At 35.8% G+C, this 24,543-nt stretch overlaps 1 protein-coding gene across 3 annotated transcripts in view; it reads left to right on the forward strand.

Moving 5' to 3' along the window:
* Positions 1 to 20,888, forward strand: part of USP33 (ubiquitin specific peptidase 33) — a 35,551-nt gene extending 14,663 nt beyond the window's left edge. Inside the window, exons 8-23 of one of the 3 annotated variants that reach the window (XM_007423810.4) lie at positions 844 to 957; positions 1,572 to 1,650; positions 3,138 to 3,540; positions 6,569 to 6,681; positions 7,106 to 7,278; positions 7,375 to 7,469; positions 7,865 to 7,898; positions 9,994 to 10,039; positions 12,440 to 12,620; positions 12,777 to 12,903; positions 13,624 to 13,790; positions 15,014 to 15,095; positions 16,775 to 16,883; positions 17,943 to 18,045; positions 18,560 to 18,628; positions 19,554 to 20,887. In XM_007423810.4, coding sequence (XP_007423872.1) covers positions 844 to 957; positions 1,572 to 1,650; positions 3,138 to 3,540; positions 6,569 to 6,681; positions 7,106 to 7,278; positions 7,375 to 7,469; positions 7,865 to 7,898; positions 9,994 to 10,039; positions 12,440 to 12,620; positions 12,777 to 12,903; positions 13,624 to 13,790; positions 15,014 to 15,095; positions 16,775 to 16,883; positions 17,943 to 18,045; positions 18,560 to 18,628; positions 19,554 to 19,711 — 2,053 coding nt within the window. In that variant the 3' untranslated portion in view covers positions 19,712 to 20,887. Of the gene's footprint in view, positions 1 to 843; positions 958 to 1,571; positions 1,651 to 3,137; positions 3,541 to 6,568; positions 6,682 to 7,105; positions 7,279 to 7,374; positions 7,470 to 7,864; positions 7,899 to 9,993; positions 10,040 to 12,439; positions 12,621 to 12,776; positions 12,904 to 13,623; positions 13,791 to 15,013; positions 15,096 to 16,774; positions 16,884 to 17,942; positions 18,046 to 18,559; positions 18,629 to 19,553 lie in introns of all 3 variants that reach the window. The other 2 variants (XM_007423811.4, XM_088128402.1) reach the window with 2 other exon arrangements.
* The last annotated feature ends 3,655 nt before the right edge of the window (positions 20,889 to 24,543 follow it).

A 24,543-nucleotide genomic window follows, 5' to 3' on the forward strand; every position in this document is an offset into this window, starting at 1 on the left:
CCAAATTAAATTAAAGTTATTATCAGACTTACTTTTTAGACATTTTTTTAATGATGCATATTGATTGGAAATTGATGCATATTCCCAAAGTTTAATCTGCCAGTTGTCTAGTGAAGGGATCGAATATAATTTCTAGTGGAAAGCGTAGAGTATCCTAGCAGTGGATATTATATGTATAGCCAACTGAGTATACTTTGTAGGAATATAAGGCTTGGTGATACGTAACAGAAAAACAACTGGTAGAAAAGGAAGGGATCATCTTCCAGAATTGCTCAGTTTTGTAAAATTGCACCAGATATGGAAGAATGATCCAACCTGATTGTGTAATTTGCATTAGTTTTTTAAAATATGAATTATTCAATTTTGCAGTCCACACTGAAGTAATATACCATTAAACAAATTTCTTCCAATATTTGTAATATTCAGAGTAAACTTAATATTACCTTCTATCAATATTTCTGTAAGTCAATTGCTCTGCTTAAATTCTCCATGTCTTTAATCATGCAGTCTTTTACTTGTTCAGTTTTTAAATCATATTCCAGTAACAATTTATATATAAGACCTAACAGATGTTTTGCCAGGAATTAACTGTTGCAACAGTGAAAATATATATATATATATGTATATATATATATAGTCATTGATTATGACATACAAGAGCATTTGCTCTTAGCATGTTGAAAAGAGGTGGGAGGGTTGGACAATATTATCGACTACATTGAACATTAAATGACTTTTTTAATGATAAAGAATTCATATGATAGTTGAATTCTCTAAGACTGAAGGACCATGGATAGATGTAGCATTGTTTCAAAATACTAGTGTTTTTTTTTTCCTTATCAGCCCCCCACTGACACAGTTTTTCCTTGACTGTGGGAGTTTAGCTCGGACAGATAAAAAACCAGCCATTTGCAGAAGTTACTACAAACTTATGACAGAACTCTGGCATAAAAGCAGGTATGGTATTATTTTCATTTTGATAAATGTTTTTTTATAAATCAATTTCATATATGATATTTTTTCCCATGAGAATACTTCCCAAAAGTGGACTGCATACAATCTTAAGAATGAAATCTAACATTACATTACATATTTCTGTTCATACAATGGATTTTTGTTTAATTTCTTCCCCAAATTCCATGGTGTACCACCAACATCTGATCTGGAAGGTTGGGATATCATCTGGAACAATTTGAGGATGTCAGCTTTTGGAGTGGGGAGGCCGGAGGTTCTACAGCAGAAAGATACCTTCCATTTCCCAGTTCTGCTGAAGGGAACAGCCCATCAGAATCCTTGTTGGGTTAAGAGTTACTGTAATTTAATAAATAGTAAAGCATTTTGATCTAAGATTTACTATTTAAAAGAAACATCCAGTACTGACTATCTACCAGTGGAACCACATCGATCAGTCAAGTAGATTCTATGTAAGTTTGCATGGGAATAAATCCTGTATGATTGTGGTATAGGAGAGTATTCTTGATTTCCTAGCTATAATATTCATGATTTGCTAAACTGAAGCATTTCATTCAATTTGAGGAAGTATAAATGCTGTTAAATGTTTTTTATTTCAGGCCAGGGGCTGTTGTCCCTACAAATTTGTTTCAAGGAATTAAAGCAGTTAATCCAACATTTCGAGGCTATTCTCAACAGGTAAGTTTTTCTTAAGATTTTTTACACCAAAAATGATTGCTGCTAAGCAGCTGTAAGATTGAAAGAGATAAAAATACAAGTACAGTGGTACCTCTAGTTACGAACGCCCCTCCTTACGAATTTTTTGAGATATGACCAGCTCCAGCCCCAAAAATTTACCTCGACTTGCGAACTCGCCTCGACTTACGAACCGGATCCGCGGCCTTTTTCCGCCCATTCCACGTAGTCCGCGGCCATTTTTCCGCCCGCGCCACGTGGTCCGCGGCCATTTTCTGCCCGTTCCATGTGGTCCGCGGCCATTTTTCCGCCCGTTCCATGTGGTCCGCGGCCATTTTTCCGCCCGTTCCACATGGTCCGCGGCCGTTTTTCCGCCCTGCCGCGTGGTCCGTGGCCATTTTCCACCCCGACATGTGGTCTGCGGCCATTTTTCCACCCCTGACACGTCCACGGCCATTTTTCCGCCCCTGACACGTGGTCCGTGGCCATTTTTCCGCCCTGCCGCGTGGTCCGCAGCCATTTTTCCACCCCTGACGCGTGATCCGCGGATGCCGGAACAGATTAACGGTAATTACATTGAACCTTATGGGAAAATTTGCCTCGTGTTGCGACCAGTTCGAGTTGCAACCAGAGTCACGGAACGGATTAAATTCGTAACTCGAGGTTCCACTGTAAAATATATATGCACAAATAAAAAAAGGATACTGGGTGTAATTTTAATAATGTGAAAGAAAAATAACGTTCAATTTACTGATAAACTGTTAAACTTTTTTGTATATTTTTCCTTTATTCAATTAATTTGATTAATTCAGCCTTATAACTACAGTATAATGTAATGTAAACACCTTACAATAGAAAGCTTAATTTTATTCTATGCAGAGAGTTCTAGGTAGGTAGTTCTAGGCAGAAAGCTAAGACCATATCTCTTTTGTTTTAAAAGTAATTTAATTGACAGAAATTCTGTATCTCAATCTTCAAAACTAAATGTTGTATTAATGCAACATTTACATTTAATTATAGTGGTAGGTACAGTGTAAAGAACAGAGACTTTTGGGATGTGGCTTGTCTTCTTCCCCATCTTCTGATGGTCAAGGACTCTTTTGCATAAAATGGCTCTGACATGGGGAAGGGAAGGCCAAAAATCAGATGGGAGAAAAACATTCCACTCTTTCTCTCTGAACCATTCGTGCAATAGCCCAATCTATTTAGCAGGATCTGATGCCCACAACAGGCATTCCAAGGAGAATCTATGAGCAAAAAAAGCTAGAGAAAAAAGTCATGTTCTGTCAGTTCTCTTCCCTGCATACTCCTCTGGATCCAACCCTATCTTTGTACAGAAAACATTATAAAATGGAAGTAACTAAAAAGCAATACATTGCGCATATATTCTGCCTCATATAATCATTCTAACTGATTAGTATTTTTTTGAAAGCTACCACATTATTCAGATGCATATTTTAAACCGTGTACTTACCTGTTTTAAATTTCAGGATGCTCAGGAATTTCTGCGTTGTTTAATGGATTTGCTTCATGAAGAGTTAAAAGAGACTGTTATTGCAGTAGAGGATACTAACGCAACAAATGGTGATGAGAGAATGGAAGAAGAAAAAAGCCAATCAGATACAGATTTTCAATCATGTGTTAACAATGATAAGGTAGAAAATGATGCTTGGTCAAAACCTGTGGCAGATGATCCTGCAGAAAATGCAATGTTAATTGAGGATGATGGAAATACACCTAAAGACTGTAGAAAAGAGAGATCCTTGCGTACCAAAATGAATAGAACAAATTCTATGGACGACACAGAGAAAGATATAAACAGTTTCCTTGAAACAGCTGAACTTTTGAATAATCAGGAAACAGTGAAGGTACAAATACACAGCAGATATTCAGGTGATTGTATGACTATTACTTGGAAGTGGTTAAAAGGCAGTTTTAAATAGATACATGCATAACATTAGCTTGGGTTCCATAGTAATGTCATGCTGATGGAACTAATTCTTGATTTCCTTTGCCTTCTGTTACATCTGCTCTAGAGGATTGGGGGACTGTCTCAAGCAGAGATTAGGCAGTGGCCAAAGGAACAACAGAACATTCTATTTCATGAACTTGCCTAACATTTGCCTTCTCTGTAATGTATTTTCCAAGATTATGCAGCATTCTTTCTACTCTGAGATCCATTTTAACTACTAGTGTGCCATACTGTGACCTTACTCAAGTGATTCTGATGAACACTTAATGATTCTTTGGCATGGAATGTTTTTATATGTAGAGGGATAGATATGGGGTAATAATTCTGTAATAGCTGTCTAACCAAAAATCAGGATATGTTCTACCAATTCTAAGTGAGAGTATATACATAAATAATAGAAGACTTAAGCAAAAGAAAGAAAAGGAATAAATAGGTTAGAAGACACCTATCTGAGCTATATTAATAATGAACAAACGTGACAGTGGGGTGAATGCAGGCATAGGAGATCTATTCAAATTATTTGCAATCAAGTTACAGCCTATTTTAGTGGACCTGCTTTAAATATGACAAAATATACTACTAGTAATTACGTTCTATATCTCCAGTGTACAAGGCAATTCTTAGTAATAAGCCACTTAACAGCTCACCTGTTACCATGGCATGTGTAGTGAATGCTTTCTCTAGGTTTATCTTATCTCTCAAATATTTAACTTCAGTTAGGAAAAGAAAAAAAATCTTCATTGTAAGAGGGAGATGAACAAGTATTAAGAAGAGGCTAGGTTGTATAGTATATATGTTATATGTTTATAAATAGGAGATGTGGGCATTTCTTTGATTTGATAAAGTTCAAATCACTTTATTTGTGTAGTCACCTCAGCTCATGCATGGAAACAGATACAGTTAACTTTTCCTGTTAGAGGCTTAACTTTAACACACACACACGCATGGATACATACATGCATTCATACAAACACATGCACATACTTTTCATAACAGAACCCATTTTTCCTTTATTGAAAAATAGTGGGAATGAAAAGGAGTAGTCATCTGGGAAGGAAATTGCTATCATTTCCATCCTTAGTCATCCTGCAAGCCTCCCAAGACAATCCACAATTTCACTTTTTGTTTCCCCATTCTGCTGCCAACGTTTGTTATGCGATATTTGGCTATTTTTGGTTGTTTGGAGTACATACGTTTTGAAGAGTGGAAAACAGAAACAATTGGTCTCATTATTTTAAAACTCTCCTCCCAAGGTGGGGGAAAAGTCATTGTTCAATCTTGACTTTTTCATTGGTGACACCATTCTGGCTTCATTGTCTATAGTCTACAGCTAGTCAGGTAAGTAGCCTCTGACTCAAGGAAGTTGTCCACTGCTGCATTAAGAGCTTTAGGATTTTTGTGTAACTGCCAGCCCTTTTTCCAATCCACATAAACTAAAACAGTAATGTACAGTAAATGAATGCAAGCACGCATGATTTTTATCTAGGGATTAAACTTTAGTACTGTAACTTTTGTTTATCTGTTGCTTGCCCTTGGGGAGTTGCATCATTTTACTAGGTTTGTCAAAGCATTGTTTAAATACAGTATTGTTTTCCAATAATATATTAGTCTTTCATTTTGGGGGGGTTTCAAACTTCTACTAAAGCTCATTGAATTTTGTCTTTTCTGGTTTGAATTAGTTTACATCACAGTTCCTACAGGTAGTCCTTGAGTTACAACTGCAGTTGGGACCGAGATTGCTGTCGGTAAGCAACATTGTCATAAGTGCGACATCACATGACCGCATTGCTTAGTGACAGCAATCTAGGCAGTCTCGGTTGTCATCATAACCCAAGACGTGTGTCGCTAAGCAGGAAAAGGGTGTGGGGTACGTGTGCATGCATGTGTGCGATTGCAGGGAGGCCATGGAAAGAGGGAGTGGGGTGCGTGTAATCGCAGGGAGGCCATGGAAAGAGGATGCGATGTGTGTGTGTGTGCATGTGAGATCGCAAGGGGATGTGTGTGTGTGATTGCAGGGAGGGTGCAGGGTGTGTGCTATTGCAGGGAGACCATGGAAAGAGGGTATGGGTTGCGTGCATACATATGTGCAAGTGCAGGGAGGCCAGGGAAAGAGGGTGCAGGGTGTGTGCAAGCGAAGGGGGAAGAAGGGTGTTGTGTGTGTAAGCAAAGAAAGGCCTGAGGGGGAGGAAACTTACCCCAACAACTTGCAACCTTCCTTGCTGGCTTCCCATTGACTTTGCTTGGGGGAAGCTGGCAGGGAAATGCGCAAATGGCGATCATGTGACCGTGGGACACTGCAACTGGTTGTAAGCATGAGCTGATTGCCAGGCACCCAAATTTTGTGCATGTGACTGCAGAGGCACTTCAACGGCTGGAACTTCAAGGACCAGTAGTAAGTCCCTTCATTCAGCACTGCTGTAACTTCAAACAGTTGCTGAACGAATGGTCGTAACTTGAGGACTACCTGTAAAGTAATTTTGTACCTTTGTAAATTTATCTCCTCTTCCAAAGCTTAAAATTTAAGTGGGGTTATATTTCAATATTCTAAGATAAAGTTAACTCTCCTCTGAGTCAAGCTAGACTTCTGGTGATTACATGGACACTTCTTTGGTGATAACACAGAAATGGTTTGCCATTCCTTCTTTTTTAAAAAAAAAAAAATCTCCAAGTGCTAATTGGGCCCTGCTTAGCTTTTTCAACATCAGGCAAGGTAGGTTAGCACCATCTAAAGCTTACTTCACCAGGACATATACTAAAGTAGCCTTGCAAATATTTTGTACTTCTTCAGTGCTAATAAATTAAGTAGTGCCTGTTTGTTTCTCCCTACCCAACCCATTTCCACTGATGCTATTTTTGAATTTTCCAAAATCCATGTAGAAATTACTGTTAATTACCTCTGGGCAACTCAAATAATGTTTTGTAATGTTTTTTCTCTCTCTCTCTTTTTAGTTCCAACTGTGTCTTCCTCTAAAAAGAAGAAAAACAAAAAATACCGAAGTGTTATATCTGACATATTTGATGGTTCTATTTTAAGTTCCGTACAGTGTCTCACATGTGATCGGGTAAGTTTTACAATATTGCAGCTTATGCAAAATTTCTCTTTTTGTGTGGAAAAAAAAATTTTTTTTTAAGTAATATACAAACAATTCCTAGATTATTCCAGCTAGGTTTTTCAAACATGTCTGACTAGTCCATTTCCTGTTCATAGTTATTTCTTTAATTTTCTACCCTCTCCACTATAAATATTTTAATATTTATCACTAAGTATATATTTATATTCATTCATACTTTACAGTGAATTTATAATTTATATTAATGCATACTTTATGGTAAACTTATAATTATGTGTAGGTTGCCATCAAGTGGTATAATTGCAGCTAAGCAGCGCTATGTTTTCTTGTATGCAAAGTTTAAAAGAAGCAAATATAATTATACAATTTGATTAAGTAAATTGAAAAATAAGTTTTTGTGTCTATTTTGTTATAGGTTTCAGTTATCCTGGAAACTTTCCAGGATTTGTCTTTACCCATTCCAGGTAAGGAAGACCTTGCTAAGCTGCATTCTGCAAATCATCAGACCTCTCTTGTCAAGGCAGGATCTTGTGGTGAAGCATATGCTCCTCAAGGATGGATTGCGTTTTTTGTGGAATATTTCAAAAGGTTAGTTGGTTTCTTTCCAGTATGTGAATTCTTTTGCATTGATGTTTCTGCTATAACAGCAGAACAATTGCTGTTTTTCTGTCAATGATGTTTCAGGTTTGTTGTCTCATGTGTTCCTAGCTGGTTTTGGGGTCCAACAGTAACCTTACAAGATTGTCTTGCTGCCTTTTTTGCTAGAGATGAACTGAAAGGTAAGAGATTAATATTTTAAATGTATTTTAAAATATCAACTTACTTCTAATTTATCTACTATGTATCAGTTATTGTTTTATATCAAGTTTCACATGTAACTGAACAGAAAGCATCTCAGGGTTTTCCTCACAATGTTTTTGTCAAAATATGAATTGATATTCTCAATAACAAACATTCAGAAAACTTAGTTTCAGGACATTACCTTTTAAACCATAATCTGGATTTTCAATTAAAATTAATTTCCCCAATTCACGAGGATAAATATTTTATAAAATACTATGATCAATTACTGTAATGCAAAATCAGGCATGCCCGGTGTGGGTTGAAGGGGGAAAAGATAATTTTCTATATTTTTAGAATAATGGTTGTCCTTCCCTCTTCACAATGTCTGCAGGTGACAATATGTACAGTTGCGAAAAATGTAAAAAGTAAGTGACCTACAGTTAAACTTTTTATATATTTGTATAATTTCTACACTTTTCTATCCTTTTTCACTAACAAAGCTATTCAAAAACAGGAATATGATGTATTGTATGAAATATGCACAGTATACAGTGTAGTTGACCAAGAATAGACCTTTTGTGTGAACCATTCTTACTGATTGTTTTAAAATAACTTTAAATATTATTTTCTTAAGTTTTCTTGAAAAACTGCCTAAATACCCATACAACCTAATAAAGATGCTTAGGATTGAGTTATTACATTAGTTTGGCTCTAGCCAAAAGGAATGGTTCCATGCCAAATGCCAGAGCCTAATCTGAGCTGTGCATATAGCCATCTAGACTTGGCATAGGCATCATTTGGACTTGCCACTTGTTTGCACATTAGCAGTTACTGTTTTATTTTATTTTATATTTTACAACTTGTATGCTGCCTCAGTCACAAAATGACTTTAAGTATCTTAGAGAATAAGGTTATTTTCTGTTAAGTAAAAAATAACAAGTAAAAAAGGACAGGATCAGTAGTAAAATACATGGTATGCAACAAGGAAGGATAACTAAACAAACATTTTCCCATCCAGCCACCATTAGGAAGCTGATCACTGTGCCCTGCCCCAGGGCCTGTCAGAACAGCCAGGTTTTAACAGCTTTACAAAAGCCCAACAGGGTGGGGCCATGCAAACCTTAGGGAGAATGCTGTTCCACAGGACAACCCAGCTACTGAGAAGGTGTGTCTCCTAAGTCCCTCACGAAGACACTGGTTTACAACTGGGACATGGAATGTACCAACCCACTTAGATCTAACTGATCAGGCAGAAGCAACAGGAGACAGACAGTCCCCTAGGTAACTCAATTCTAAACCATGAAGGGCTGTATAGGTAACCAACAACACTAAGCCTACCAGAGCTGTGGTGTTACATGAGCCAAATAAGAAGTGGCCATAACTACTTGCATGGCTACATTCTAGACCAGTTGTAACTTCTGAGTGGCCTTCAAAGGTACTCCATGAGTGACTGTGAGAAGGGCCTCTTGACCAAGGTAGGGACTCAATTGGCACACAAGATGGCTTCATGCAAAGGTGCTCTTGGCTGCAGCTGCCATTTGCTGAATGAGCAGGAACTGCATACCAGTTCTGTCTGAGGCAGTGTAGAGGAGTACAGCAATAACCTTAAAGAACTGAATGCAAGAGCAGTTATGTCAATGCCAGCTTAGCCCTGCAAGGGAGGAGGCAGTAAGAAAGAAACTTAGGATTGTCTTGTCTGATTCTTTTGCGTATAAGAAGGGAAATGTATTATACCTTGCAACAATAAAGTAGAGGTCCAGTAGTTCTTGGGGAATCTGTTTCCTGGCCTGGCCTACCTCGAAAAGATACCACAGGGGAACAATTGTACTGCAGGCTTGCTTGGTCTTAATAAGTCAGAATTCAGTGGCATCTGAACAAGTACATAAAAAAACTGTCTTTAGATTCAGGGTTACACTTTTAATTCAGAGCTATAGCCATATATTCTCCACTAGACCTGGAAAGAAAACTCAGAAATTATGACCTACAATAAATATTTTATCTCCCCCCTAGACCTCCGCATTGCAGTAGTTTCCCCTAAAATCTTGGTGCTAAGAATCAGGGAATGCATTAAAATATCTTTTGTTGTTATGTTGGTGGCTACAGATGGACTAGAAGGAATTAGGTATTTTTTTCAGATGGCTCTCTCTTCTGTGGGTGATATTATGTTGTGTTTGCCCTCAAGTTTTTCTAAATAAAGTAGTTTACTAATAGACTACTATTACTAGTCTGAAAATGCCAGGCATTTTATTATCATTAATATGGATGATGATGATGATGATGATGATTTGCAAAGTTTAGTACTTTCCCAAGGTATATTTTGGATTTTTTTTATATGGTAAGTAATGTTTATTTTATATAATAGATCAGTGTGAAAGCTGTGTGGAAAAATTGTAGTAGATTTCTAATTCCATTTTTTTTCTCTAGTCAGTATTTCTAAAATAATAAAGATGTATATTAGATATTTTGTAATGTTATAGTCAGTATTTTTTACAAAGTTATTAAATGTGAACTTTACTTCAGGTTAAGAAATGGAGTAAAATTCTGCAAAGTTCAACACTTCCCTGAGGTAATGTGCTGTGCTGTGCTGTGCTGTGCTTTGGTGGATGAAACTGTTGACTTTTTTTTTTTTTGGTAATCATTGTGAAAATTATGATAAATTACTTAATGTAGCATGACTTGTATTCAGTTCTATTTCTTCATTTTCCAGCATGAATCTTTAACAGTTTAACAGATAACAATTAAAATAAATTAATTGTTTTTTATGGTGTTGTGGTCCCTATGTTGAATTACATTTTCTGTCAGAGTTAGCTAGATTCATAGATGAAAGAATAGTGATACAAAAATTCTAGCAAATGAAGTGTTTTCCATTTAGAACCAATATAGCTCAGGGATGCTAAGGCTAAGACTTTCTGTGTCTTTTTCTCACAGCTTTAGAGTGCACTAGAAAAAGGGTGATTCACTGATAATGGGAAATGCTGCAGCTGATTGTCTACATAACAGTCACTTGAATCTCTATCATCTGAGAACTATTATTTTCTACACACAGTTTTAGATAGTTACGACTAATATTTCTTAAGCAGTTCACTTAACATAATTTTCAATTTAATGTCTTTCACTTGGATGTTTGAATTTGGTCTTCACTGAAAAGTGTTGTATTTGAGGTGATCTAGAATAATCCTAAATACAGTGGAACCTCGGGTTATGAACGCTTCTGTTAACAAACTTTTCGGGTTACAACCAGCTCCGGCCGCAAAATTTTGCCTCAGTTTGCGAACTCCGCCTCAGGGTACGAACAGGATACGCGGCCATTTTCCCTCCCGTGACACGGTCCGCGGCCATTTTTCCGCCCCTGACACGTGGTCCACGGCCATTTTTCTGCCCCTGACACGTGGTCCGCGGCCATTTTTCCGCCCCTGACATGTGGTCCGCGGCCATTTTCCGCCCCTGACACGTGGTCCGCGGCCATTTTTCCGCCCCTGACACATGGTCCGTGGCCATTTTTCTGCCCCTGACACGTGGTCCGCGGCCATTTTCTGCCCGACATGTGGTCCGTGGCCATTTTCCGCCCCTGACATGTCCGCGGCCAATTTTCCGCCCCTGACACATGGTCCGCGGACATTTTCCACCCCTGACACGTGGTCCGCGGCCATTTTTCTGCCCGACACGTGGTCCGCGGCCATTTTCTGCCCCTGACACGTGGTCGTAGGGAGGGGGACTCTCCCTCCAAGCAATAGCCGCCTCCCTGTCCTCCACGCCAGAACGGATTAACGGTAATTACATTGAACCTTATGGGGAAATTTGCTTCGGGTTGCGACCAATTCAGGCTGCGACCAGAGTCATGGAACGAATTAAGTTCGTAACCCGAGGTACCACTGTAATCTGTGATTGCTTTCTAACATGTCTATCATCATGTGATATACAGTCATTGAAAAAATGTACATTTTTGTGTTTACCTGTAAATATAAGAGAATGTTTCTTGCTTCTGATGTAACTATCAATGTATTTAAGAGACATTCATTGTTGAGAATTAAAGGTCTAGTCTAGTTTGTTTCCCAGCCATTGCATTCACGCGCTTTTCTTGGAAGTGTGGTTTGCCATTGCCAGGCTACCCCTCATCCAAGTACTAATTAGGGCTGACCCTACTTAGCTTCTGAGATTAGCAAAGGTCAGCTGGATGCTGCCACCTGTTGAGGCTCTTGAAAATTAGCTAAAAGAAATTGGGATAAAATATTACTGATATCTTGGAGTACAAAGAACATTATTAGGATCATTTGGGGTCAGTGCGATACTTTTCAGACAAATCCCACAACTTGGAAGTTTTCTGAAAAATTAGAATCAGTGTGGGGTTTTTTTTAACACCTCTTTCCCTAAGGAAATATAAATATTGTTCTGTAAATGATATGTTCAAACTTCCCATGTAAGTACACACTAACAACATATACAGCATATATATAAGCTTCATGTCATATCAGTGTAGTTTTCCTTTAGTAATGTTTGTATAGAAAAGCACCAAGGATAATATGTTTCTTGTCTTGTCATTTCCAATTAACTAGGAGAATGCAGCTTTTTCCAGATTAAGACCTGCATTAGTATTGGGCAACATGTCAGGGGCCCCAACCAAATAGATAATCTTGAAAAAATTACTAATAAAGTATATCTGCCAAAGTGTTTGCGGCACTGATGATTGCTAACTGTATCATATAATAGCCGTGGTGTGATTGTGATATTATAAAGCAGTTTCAGATGGAGCAGTAAAAAAAAGCACTACTAAATATTGGGAGCAAATGAAGAGAATTAGAGGTTGCACAAAAGACTTAGGGATTACATAAAGGGCCCCATGGTAATTTCATTTTCTGTGAAGAAATAGAAAAGTCATTAGCAGGTTAATAGGGAATGTGTTGTTTAAATATTAAAATAAAAGAGAAGCATCAGATTTTCAAATAAGTCTGTCAACTGTTTTTCACAGATTTTATGTATTCATCTCAAAAGATTCAGACACGATCTTATGTTTTCCACAAAAATTGGAACTCATGTATCCTTTCCTTTGGAAGGACTTGATCTTCAACCTTTTCTTGCTAAAGACAGTCCTGCTCAAATAGCAATATATGATCTTTTGTCTGTTATCTGCCACCATGGAACTGCAATCAGTAAGTATATATAATCTGTGTTTTTACAGACTACAAATATTGCATGCTACATTTCATGCAGCTGATGTAAAAATATGTTATTACGTTACTTGGTACTGATCTGCTTTCCTTGCAATTTTAAAATGAAAAATTATCTTAATTTGTTCTTTAATTTAGATGGGCATTATATAGCTTATTGTCGAAATAACTTAAATAATCGATGGTATGAGTTTGATGATCAGAGTGTCACAGAAGTAACAGAATCAACTGTCCAAAATGCAGAAGCTTATGTTCTCTTCTACAGGTGAGAAAGCAAGATGTGAAGTTGCAAAACAATGGGTTACATGTGAACATTGTTATTGTGAGCAAAAGCATCCTTTGAGCAGAGTTTTGCTTAGTTGGCGCTCTCACAGGGAGAAAAAGAAGGGAGATAGCACTGCAAATCTCCCTCCTTCTCTTACAACTTCCAATAATCTACTCTGGAGAGTTGATGACATAGAAGTAAAGATAAAGGGAATCTACAAAAACCTCCTCCTCCTCCTCCTCTCTTTTACCAGGGAGCTCTTCCTTTGAACTGAAACAGCCCTCTTATTCATGAAAAGCAATTGAAAACAACTGGATAGTGCTTCCCAACTGCTAGAAGTTTTATTAGCTGTAATTGTAGTTCAATATGGAAGTCTTGGCTTTTTTCAAAGTGCTTCTTTGCAGGAATTAGTGTGTTTTTTTATCTTGTTCTTAAGAGTAGTTCTGAATAGCTTCTCATGAACTCAAATATTTGGAACATACCAAGAATTGAAGTACCTTTGCTTTTTTTAATTGAAAGTTAGTATATGGTATGCAACCTTGGGTTTTATTAGCTAACTTAAATTAATGCTTTTAATCATACAGAGTAATACAGATCTAAAAAAATATTGGTTTATTTTGGATGAGATCCTTTTCACTATCAACATGTACATATTACCTGTTGTTAATACTACTTATTTCAAAATAATGTACATATGTTAATATTGCTTCTTTTCAAAAGAAAAAGCAATGAAGAAGCTAAAAAAAAGAGAGAGAGAGTGTCAAGCCTTAATGTTATGGAACCAAGCCTCCTTCAATTTTATATTTCACGTTTATGGCTGAATAAATTCAGAACTTTTGCTGAGCCAGGACCTATTTCAAATAATGATTTCCTCTGCATACATGGAGGTGAGACTGCAATTATGTAAAATTATTTTCCTATGAAGTTAAAATTTCATTTTACTATCTGAAACAATAAATCTTACTGTTTTCCGTAACTTGGGTTTTTGATCATTGTGCCTTATTTCTGCCATCCTATATATCTTTGCTCTTACATCTTTTAATTGGAATATTTATCCAGTTAAATGAGAATATGACTCTCCAGTCAATTAACTTGTTTTCTGATTATCTAGCAGATCATAGCCTGAATTTTTGTTATGTAGAATCCATCTTTTCAAATATAAAGCTAACTGGTTCACTGTTAGAATGACAAATACAAACTTTGGATAACCTGCTGATTGAAAGTGAAAAATATGTACTCCTTAATTACTACTTAAGGCTTGTAGTACTACTTAAGTCTGTAGTAAATTACTACTTAAGTAAATTACTACCACTAATTACAAATAAGTCTGTAGTAAATTACTACTTAAGTCTGTAGTAAGATAAATTAGGTTGCATCTATCCATGGGGTAGAAACTCAGAATTATAGATTTGACTGCAAAGCAATGTGGGATGGGTAAGGATGGATTTTGCTTTTGGTAATTCTTACATTAGGTTAGTCTTTCTGTAGATTAGAACAATCTTCTGTTTGCAGTGAAACAGAAATTCAGTCAAATTATTCGGTCAACTTGATTTGGCCCCTTAAAAATTGTCAGTTCTCTTGAAGCAAGATTCCATAATGTGATATTCAATATTAGCCAAATTTAGAAATTTAAGCAATGATTTTGGTCAGTTGTACAAAGCAAACTGCAAGGAATCCTACATTCAGAATCACTAGATTTATTGACTGGGTTTAAAACATGAAATTAAAATCTGCATTTTGTTCTTAATTGATTGGTGGAAGTAAGGCTTTGGTTTTCACTTACAAATTTGACATTCTCTATTTTTAATTTAAATCCTTGTCAAAAAACATTCATTATGTTCATGAAACAGTTTTGGTTTTGATTTTTTTATATATCATCAATATCTTTTAGCCACAGTTACCAAATTTAGCACAATATAAATCCCAGTAGTCATCTTTAGAAAGACAAGGTGGCTAATATATTGACTTCAGCATAAAACAGTAGAAGGTTGTTACTTTCATGCACAGATATTTTATGGTTTTCCCTGCTGCTAAAAAACTGCATTACTTCAAGGTCTCTACTCCCCTTTAACTAAACCATATTTAACTTTTTAAATCTATTTTTCCATAGGAGTTCCTCCACACAAAGCTTCTTTTATAGAAGACCTCGTTGTAATGCTTCCTCAGAACATATGGGATAATTTGTACAGCAGGTAAACATTTAATTGTCAAACAGATTACATCTGATGTCTAATTTTATGCCAAGGAAATCATAATATAACCAAAAAAGGAGGTAATTGTAGAATCCACATACAGTATAGTACAGAACATTGTACTGAATCCTGTGATGGGCTGGTACTTTCTAACCCTATTTAATCCAGCAAAAGCTTCTATAAACAGAAGGCAGAAATACTGTTTTCATTTATTCTCTCGCATGCATGCACCTCCATTACCCATCTGATAGTGTGTGAACTGGTATAGGGCAGGGTGATTCAGGACTAGGGAAAGAGAAAACCAATTAATTTCATGTTTCTAAATACAAATGCTTCTGCCAGATCAAAGAGCATTTTGTGAACAGAATGATGTGATTAAATATTATATTTGTAATGTCTTAGTATTGCTGTTTTCAACAGAAGAACATTTCTGCCCCTAGTAAGTTTCTAGACTTACTCCATTATAATTTAATCCAAGGTCTGATGTACCCTTGTTGAAAATTGCATGGCTAAGTTTTCTTTAAAATGCATCACTTAATTGCATTTGAACAATTTCCTTTAAAAATCAAAAATAACAGTAGTAATAGAGTATTTGGTATACTAGAGTATACTAGAGTATACTACTAGTATACTTTTAGTATACTAGAGAGGAGGTTAGATCTCTTTGCCTTAATATAGTATTTCTCCACAATCATTTCTTTATAGGCACTATTTAAAAATACACACCTTGCAGTGTTTTAAAAATACTGTAGCATCTCCAGATGGACTATCTCCAGATGGACTATCACAACGAAGCAAGCATTACAAAGTAGAGTCTGACTATAATATCTGTTTTAAAGAATGAAATAATTTGTCTTGCTATAAGACAGTCAACCAAATGTGGTATAATTAAGCAGGCAGTTTCACACACATTTTCACAAGAATAAATCCTATTAAACAAATGCAATTCTGAGTAAATATGTTGAGGATTGTTGTAAATCCCATATATAAAAGTCAGTTTGCAGAGAGGGAAAAGGCTTAAACTTTTTCCTGAAGACAGTAAAAGCTATATAACGTGAACCTGACAATTCTGAATTAATATTGTTCAATTCTCAAAATGTGATTGTTTTGCATTTTCTGAATTATTTTATTTTTGATTCACAAATAACATAATCTTTTAAAAAGTTTATAGGTTTACCACAGCAGAAAAATACAGTTTATTACCAAATATTTTATGTACTGCAATTACTACATTCATTTCAGTGAGTAGGATGGAAATTACTATAAGGTCACCTATTATATAACTTTTTTAGTCAAAATCTGTATAACAAATTAAAGATTCTGTTATATCAAGCAGTGTAGAAACAGAGTACAATGAAAAATATATTTTAAAATAGAATAAAAACAAATACTATTTTATGTATGTTCAGGACAAAAGTGAACAGTAGAGCCACCCTTCCTTATATTTCTAGATTAGGTGTAAGAAAGGAGTTTCACATTTTGATGTATCAGAGCTAATTTTGGAATAATAGATATTATACTGTACACAACTAATTCAGACACATGTGGTTTACTTCTACTAAAAGTAAAAAAAAAAAGTGTAAGATGTAAACAAAACAAAGAGTTGTTTCCTAAATATAGCATTTGATTCTAGAAAACCTAAAGGAGATGGGGATTTATTTAATAGTTTATGATCACAGGTATGGTGGAGGACCAGCAGTTAATCACCTGTATGTATGTTATACCTGCCAAATGGAAACAGAGAAAATAGAAAAAAGAAGGAAGACAGAACTGGAAATGTTTATTCGGGTAAATATATTCTTTTTTGTTGTTGTTGTTAAATTATATATTTATTTTGTTGGAGTTACAAATATTTAAAAGCAATAGCTTGTATCTTGAGATAGTGTGAGCTACATATGAGATATTTTTATTAGTTTCTCATTTTCTTTGTCCCTAAACAGTTTGATTGGGGATCAGGGGTGGGTTGGATGCTCCTTCAGAACAATGTAGTGAGATGTGAGCTCAAAAAAGGGACAATAAAATACATATTCTACCCTAATTTTTCCATCAGTAGAGACAAAGCTCCATTGCAAATGGAAAAAGGTGAACATCTAAACCAAGCTTAATGTTTTTAAAGTCTTTCATAATAATTCTTTCTAATAAAATTTAAAGTTTCATATTTTCTTAGCATCCATTTTGGCATGTCATAGTAGAGAATTTCAGAATTGGGAACAAGAATCATAGAATATTTTATTTACAATCTATGAAGAACAGTTTCTCCTGACTAGAGAAGAACTGGTTATCATAGGAGGAAGTTTTGCACAGGATCTCCATGTGACCTTTCAACAACATGAAATAATTTCAGGAGCTGAGGATTTTTTAAAGATGTTTAATATTCATTTGTTTTCAATGTTAGATTTTCTAATAAATAATATTAAAGCGTATATAGTGGTGTTTCAAAGTTTGTGAAGCCTTTTGAATTTTCAGTATTTCTCCTCATCTAGTTTTAGAACTTCTGTGATGAACAGATCACATTTTAGGTCATATTTATGCAGAAATATTGAAAATTCAAAAGGGTTCATAAACTTTTAAGCACCACCAGTCTGTTAGAGTTTTAATGGTGATTATGTAGAGATGTAATTTTGCTTTATTCATCTCAATAACTTTTCTTTTTTAAACACAAATAGGTACATTGATCCAACACTTTTTAAGAATTTGAATATGCAGTTAAAATTTGAAATTTTGCTCCACCATTTCTCTGGCATAATTATGGAGTGTTCTGAAGGCAGTAACGATGAGTCTGGTGCATCTATGTCAGGGCTGTAGGTTGTCCATGTCTGCTTTTAGAATTTGCTTTCTGTCTCTCAGTTGAACAGAGCATTCCAAGAAGAGGAGTCTCCATCTATATTCTATTGCATCAATATGCAGTGGTTCAGAGAATGGGAAGGGTTTGTGAAGGGCAAGGACAGTGGTGAGTACTTTTGTAATTCAAAGAGACTACAAATGCATGCTCTAAACATCACATATTTTTAATTAGGTAGTAAATGATTGCAGTAAAATCTTAGGGGAGTGCAGATATGAGTCCTGCATGCATCACATAAAATAGAAAATTATACCTAATATAGTACATGGTAACTATGCATATAGGTGCATAGTCCAGTTTAGATCTGCAGTTTAGGGAGCCTTCGTAATGGTTTTAGTGGGTGGATTTCTTTCAGTTACAGACGACATTTTTGCTTTATGTGATGTATGAAATCAGCCTAAACATTCCAACAATGGTAGCTCTTGAAGGCCTTTGGGACCACATATAGACCTGTATGCAGCTGTTTCAAATTGCACATCACTGGATGAAATGTATATTTTGTTACATTTTATCTATCTGGTATTTTTAAATAAGTATAAAAATATGAGAGTTTTCCTTGGGGTTTTTCTTTGATTAAATAGTATTACTATACTACATTGTAATGTATTTTTTATTTCACTAGACCCTCCAGGTCCCATTGACAATACCAAAATTGGTGTCAGTAAATGTGGTTTGCTTGTTCTGAAACAAGGTATGAATACACTGTTACATACTTTTCTGCATGCAATTTTATCAGTGGTCATGTTCATTTACGGTTCTTTGTTTTTGTGCCTGTATAAAAATGATCTATACCTTTTTGCTATGGGATTAACCATTCCATAAATAAATATGCTCCTTCTATTCTCAAAGGCACAGAGTATAGCGGAAGCTCCCCATTGGGAATGGGGAGTCTATTGATTTTCCAGTCAGCCTCTCATACAGATTCATTATATCCCACAATACCCAGATGCAACTTCAAGCTATGTAGGGAAAAGAAGAAATTATACACATTATTCTAGCCTTTAGGTACAATCACTTTTTTAAATGCTGTTCTGTCAAGAGGTAATGTTGCAGACTAGTTGTATTAACTACCATTTTAAATAAGAGCAGTACCTTAAATCTGTATTTGAAGACTTTCCTCGTTTCTGGGACTGTTTCTGTTCTAAAAAGGAATTGTAAGTTTTTGTCTAAAAGTCTATATGCAGTTCAGCATGAGCTGTACAGAACTGGCTTTGTCATCTCTTGCTATAGTGATTTTCTGACATACGAATTTTCATGTTTAAAAATATGGACATTTCTACCTTCATGGTACAAAAATTAAACTTTAAAAATCTGTGAACAGCTATTTCAAATGTAAAATTTGTGAAAGAATTATCTCACTTCAAGACTCCTTGTAAATATAATTTCCCTTGAGTTTTATATAGTAACTCAAACACAAAATAACATCAGAATGGCAGATAATTGGTTGAGCTGCATCTTCAGTATCATGGCAAGCAGTTACAGACTGATCCAGATAATACTAAACTCCTTAAACCTGGGGCTTTTGTATTAAAGTAGTTACAAATATTGAAGTATTTTCCAGATTTAAGCTTTTAAAATGTCAGTTACAACTTTATGGAAATATATTTGTCTTTTAGGAGCTGATTCTGGACAGATTTCTGAAGAAACATGGAATTTTCTACAGTCAATCTATGGAGGAGGCCCAGAAATTATACTGCGGCCACCTGTTGCTCAAAGTGAACCTGAATCATTACAGACTGAAGATAAAATAGAATTAGAAACACGTAGACTGTAGCCATCTAATCAAGGAATTAATTCTTATAAGATACCTTCCGCTTAGCAGCATACATTCCCAAGATTTTTCACGTCGCTATTTTTATCTTTATTTTTTCTGTGAAATGACAGAATGGCAGGCATTATTTTATCTATGGAAAGTGAATTGAAACACATATTGGTCAATGACCATAATCAAGAACTGAACTGAGATTGAAATCTGTAATATACAAATTATAAATATGTATTAGAACTTTTCAAAGAGACTGATCTTACCTTGAAATTGTGATTTTATTTTACATAATTGTACATATACAATGTATGCATTAAAAATTTAACTGGTCTTTTCACGATATCTATAAATTATCAGGCCCTCTCCATTCAAGTCTTATCAAGACAAGTTGTCAAGGATATTCAACATACTTTAGTGGAAAGGTGGATATAAATTAGCTAGCAATTAAGAAAATAGTAATAATAAATGTCCTAATGTTCTATGAAAACTCAGGAATAGTAATGTTTTCTTTGTGTGTATCAGATGTGTGAACGGTTCAGATGAAACACTGATTTAGTCAGCAAATATAAATAACCCACTATGTACTGTTTAAATTCTCTAATATGTTTTGCCATATGTAAACTATTATCAATAACATATGTAACTGAACAAATCCATAATCTCTAGGAGTATTTGATTTTAAGAGCATGAATTGGCTATACTAATTGGTCATGCAGTTCAGGAAGTTTATGGTCTTTTTTAATTAAATGCATTAATAGTTCCACATGGAGAAAATGTACAGTTATGCAGTGCTTATTGGCATGATATATGATGTCAGATGTTGAATTGAATGCATTCAACAAGATTGCAAAACATTCTAGATTATTCATATTGAAATGTTGAATGTCATCCAGATAATTTTATCTTCCTGAATATTGCCATGGTATAAACAATATGAAATGCTACTTTAATAAAAGCCATTTTTAAAATTGTATAAAGTGTTTGAACTTCAGTCAAAGTAAATATATGTATTATAGATTCATCCTGTTGTATTTCAAAGAGATTAAGAAATGAAAGACAAAATTCATTTTGACTGGGAAAACCTTTGAGAAGAAAAATCACCCTTGTATAGAAATTGTTCATATTGTAAAATTAGGAACAGGGAAAATTAAGATTTGCTTTGTTAATTGATCTTGTGCATGGAAAAGAATTCTTTCATTTACAAATAATTATAGGAAAAACTAGTTTGAACAGATGTTTATCAACTTTGTAATATTAAATGTTTTTCAATTTAAACAATTAACTTGTATTATTAGTGTTCAGATGCCCAGTGGGTGCAAGTACTGTAAGGTTAGCCCAGGACTCTTACTATGTTACAGCAATCCCATTCATCCCTGATATTAGGAACTAATATTACATTTTCACATTTAAAGCTTATTTCAGAGGTTGCACAAGGTAGAAAGAAACCTGTCTTTTCATCCCTCCCCTCCAGTTCCATGAATGCCTATGTTTTAAACACACAGATAAATACAATCAGTTTGTGAATGGGAAGACTAAAGATTCTATAGCATTATAAACTTGATATATCTTGCCATAATTGCTCATAATTCCAAATAGGTTTCACATGAGGCAAATGCAATAATTTCTCCTTAAGCACATACAATCTTGCTGAGCAACAATATTAGAAATACTTGAAGATTTATATTCATGAGGGCTGTGCTTTGGGTGCAAGGGAGCATAAATTTAGCATCTGCCTTCAACATCTTAAAGTACCCACACCTTTTTCTGTAACTTAAATCCATTACTGGGAACAGATATTGGTGATATCCTTTGTCAGGCCCTTCACACCCAGGAAGAACTTGAATTTCTGGAAAGGTATTTATTCCTAGTAGAGTATTATAACAGAATGCTATCAAAGTAATTCTCCCACACAAATTATACCTAGTGTAATGAAGGTGGAGGTACTGTAAGTCTCTTTCTCTTGCTTCCCTCACCCCTAGACTCAAGAACCTCTTCTGTAACAGTCCCGTTTCTTAACTCGTGTTCCCTTCTCTCAGTTCCCATGCTGCTGTTTGGCATTCCATCACATCCTTTCAGGTATTAGAAGAGGGCTATTATACTTCCACTTAGGATTGTCTGCTCAAGGTTAGCAGCTCAGGCCCTTCATAGGTGTGAGTTTCTACTCCTCTAATTAACGTCCTTCCCTGCACCTGCTGCAGTTTCTTTGCATTATTAAATTGTGGGTGTCTCCAGAGCTAGACACTGCTCATGTTGTGGTCTGACCAGCACATAATATAGTGGAGTTATTACCGTATTTTTCCGTCAATAAGACGCCCCCATGTACAAGACGACCCCCACTTTTCCAACCCAAAATTAAAAAATCAATATTTTAAAGATAGTGCAGAACACATTTTTATTTAATAATTAGTTAACATTTACCTGATACACTCGGTGGGAGGAGGTCCAAACCGTCTCTCTGCAGCTCTATTTCCAGGCTCTTTTGCATAACTGATTACATTCAATCATGAGTGAAACTGCAGATAGCTTGTCTCTGCAAACAGCCTTCCTCTAATTGGTTTGTTCAGCATCAGCTGACGTCAGTTACATCAGGCTCGTGATTGGAGGAAGTCTGTTTGGGAGACAAGCTATTTCACTCGTGATTGGAGGCTAGCAATAGGAGGAAGCCTCTCTGCAGAAACAAAGTATGGGCAGTTTTGCAACCGCGCGATTCTCGGCTGACTTCCTTGAATAAGACGCCCTTCAGTTTTTAGGGTAAGGATTTTAGAAAAAAGTATCGTCTTATAGTCGGAAAAATATGGTAATTCCTGTGATTTGGAAATCATGCTTCTCTTGATGCAACCTAAAAACACTTTTGCCTTTTCAGCAGCTGGGCCACACTGTTGATTCATATTCAGCTTGTGCTCATCAAAAATTCCAAGCTGCTCTTTATAAGTACTGTAGTCCTCATCCTATATCTGTAATCAAGAGCATTTGGAATTTTAGTTCTGTCTTTTAGAGCATTAACTATGCCAACTATTTTTGTATCATTAGCATATTTTATAAGCATTTGTTCATCTTCCTCATCTCTAATAAAAATATTGAAGAACGTAGAACCAAGGAATGAATATCATGGCATCACCCACTTGACATTTCCTGTTGGTTTGATGAGGAACCGTTGGTGAGCACTCTGAATATTATTTTCAAACCAGCTATGTATCCACTTAATTGTCTTGCCAACCAACCACACTTCACTAATTTACAAAGTAGAATATCATGGGATACTTTGAAAAATACTTTGCTGAAATTTAGATACATTACACTATAGTGTTCCTACAATCAACCCAGGAAGTTAAACCATTTTAGAAGATGAGGTACAGCTAGGCTGGCAAGACTTCCAAAAAGAAGGTGGGGGGCATGGGATTATCACCATAAAGGAGGCGATGTGTGGACTGTCCAATGGCTTCATTTAGATGTTAAAAAGTATAGTGAAGAAAACAGATCTGATGAGGGCAATGGCCGTAGAACTGAGCAACGATCCTCCAGCAGGTTCTTCTGAGTTTACTCAACCAGATAAGATTACAGTAGAATAATTGCACAAGTGCTTCTCCATGCCACCCTAGCAAAATCCCCTACTGGCCACATGCCCCAGAAAGATACAATAATCCATGGCACAAATGCTACTGAAAGGATCAGAGAAACCAGTTGGAATCTGTTCCCAGTCCAGTTCCTGGACTGCATTATTCACATAGCAATGAAGGGTATTTTTCTTCAAAATCCTAGCCTAAGCCTGTACTGGAAAATGTTTTGGAAGTTCTTTGCAAGAGTTAGTAGATATTTATAAAAATCATATATTTTGCTAATTGGCATTAAGAAAATCTGGGAAACAAAATTATGAATCCCATGTAGATAGCATTTTGCATTGCAACACTGGCATTATGTACAGGAACATCTGCACAGTGTATGGGCTGGACCCTCCCAAGTCCAGGCAGGTATTGGCCAATCAACCAGAGCATTGTGGTAGTAGACAAGGGCTAGAAGACAGCGGTGGTGATAGATGTAGCAGTGCCAAGTGGCAGCAACTTCAGGAAGGAGTATGAGAAGCTGGAGAAGTACCAGGGCCTGAAGGAGGAACTAGAGAGGATATGGAAAGTAAAAGGCAAAGTGGTCGCAGTAGTGGTAAGAGCACTCAAGGCTGTGACTGGGAGAGTGACTCCAATAGATCCCAGGAACAACATCAGGGCTCTCTGTCCAGAAGAGTGCAGTGCTAGAAACAGCTAAGATACTGCGCAGAACCCTCAAACTCCCAGGCCTCTGGTAGAGGACATGAAATTGAGGAAGACACATACCACCCATAGGAGTGAGAGGGAATTTTATACATCAGATTTAATTTCATACTAGATATCTTTTCATAAAATGCTGTATCAAACCAAGATGTCCTGGTTCCCATAGCAACACATCCTTTTTCTCTTCTCCCTGATTTTCAAATAGTAGATCAGAAAGAATTGAAATGCTGTATACACTGACAATTTTACATATGATTTCCTTCATCTTATCACTCTTTAAAAGCATGCACATGTTTTAAAATGAGATTTTCAGCCATGTAAGTAAAATCTGCTCTTTAATACTTGACAAATTCTAATTGCTGTTAATTCTACATGTTAAACATTGATAATTGAAATTTGTTAATTAAAACTTTGATCTTTTGTTTCAATTTATCCCAATTTATGAATGTTAATTAAGACTTTGATCTTTTGATTATCCCGATTTATGAACATATTAGAAAACATATATTAAATCAGGCTTTGATCTTACAAGACAGGAAAGGCAAGTGTGTCCTTTAAATATCTATATCTATATCTAAA

Source organism: Python bivittatus, unplaced genomic scaffold (assembly GCF_059951505.1).
Source record: "Python bivittatus isolate LINGU-HERP-01145 unplaced genomic scaffold, Pbiv_v1 ctg000700_np1212, whole genome shotgun sequence".
Classification (NCBI taxonomy): Eukaryota; Metazoa; Chordata; class Lepidosauria; order Squamata; family Pythonidae; genus Python; species Python bivittatus.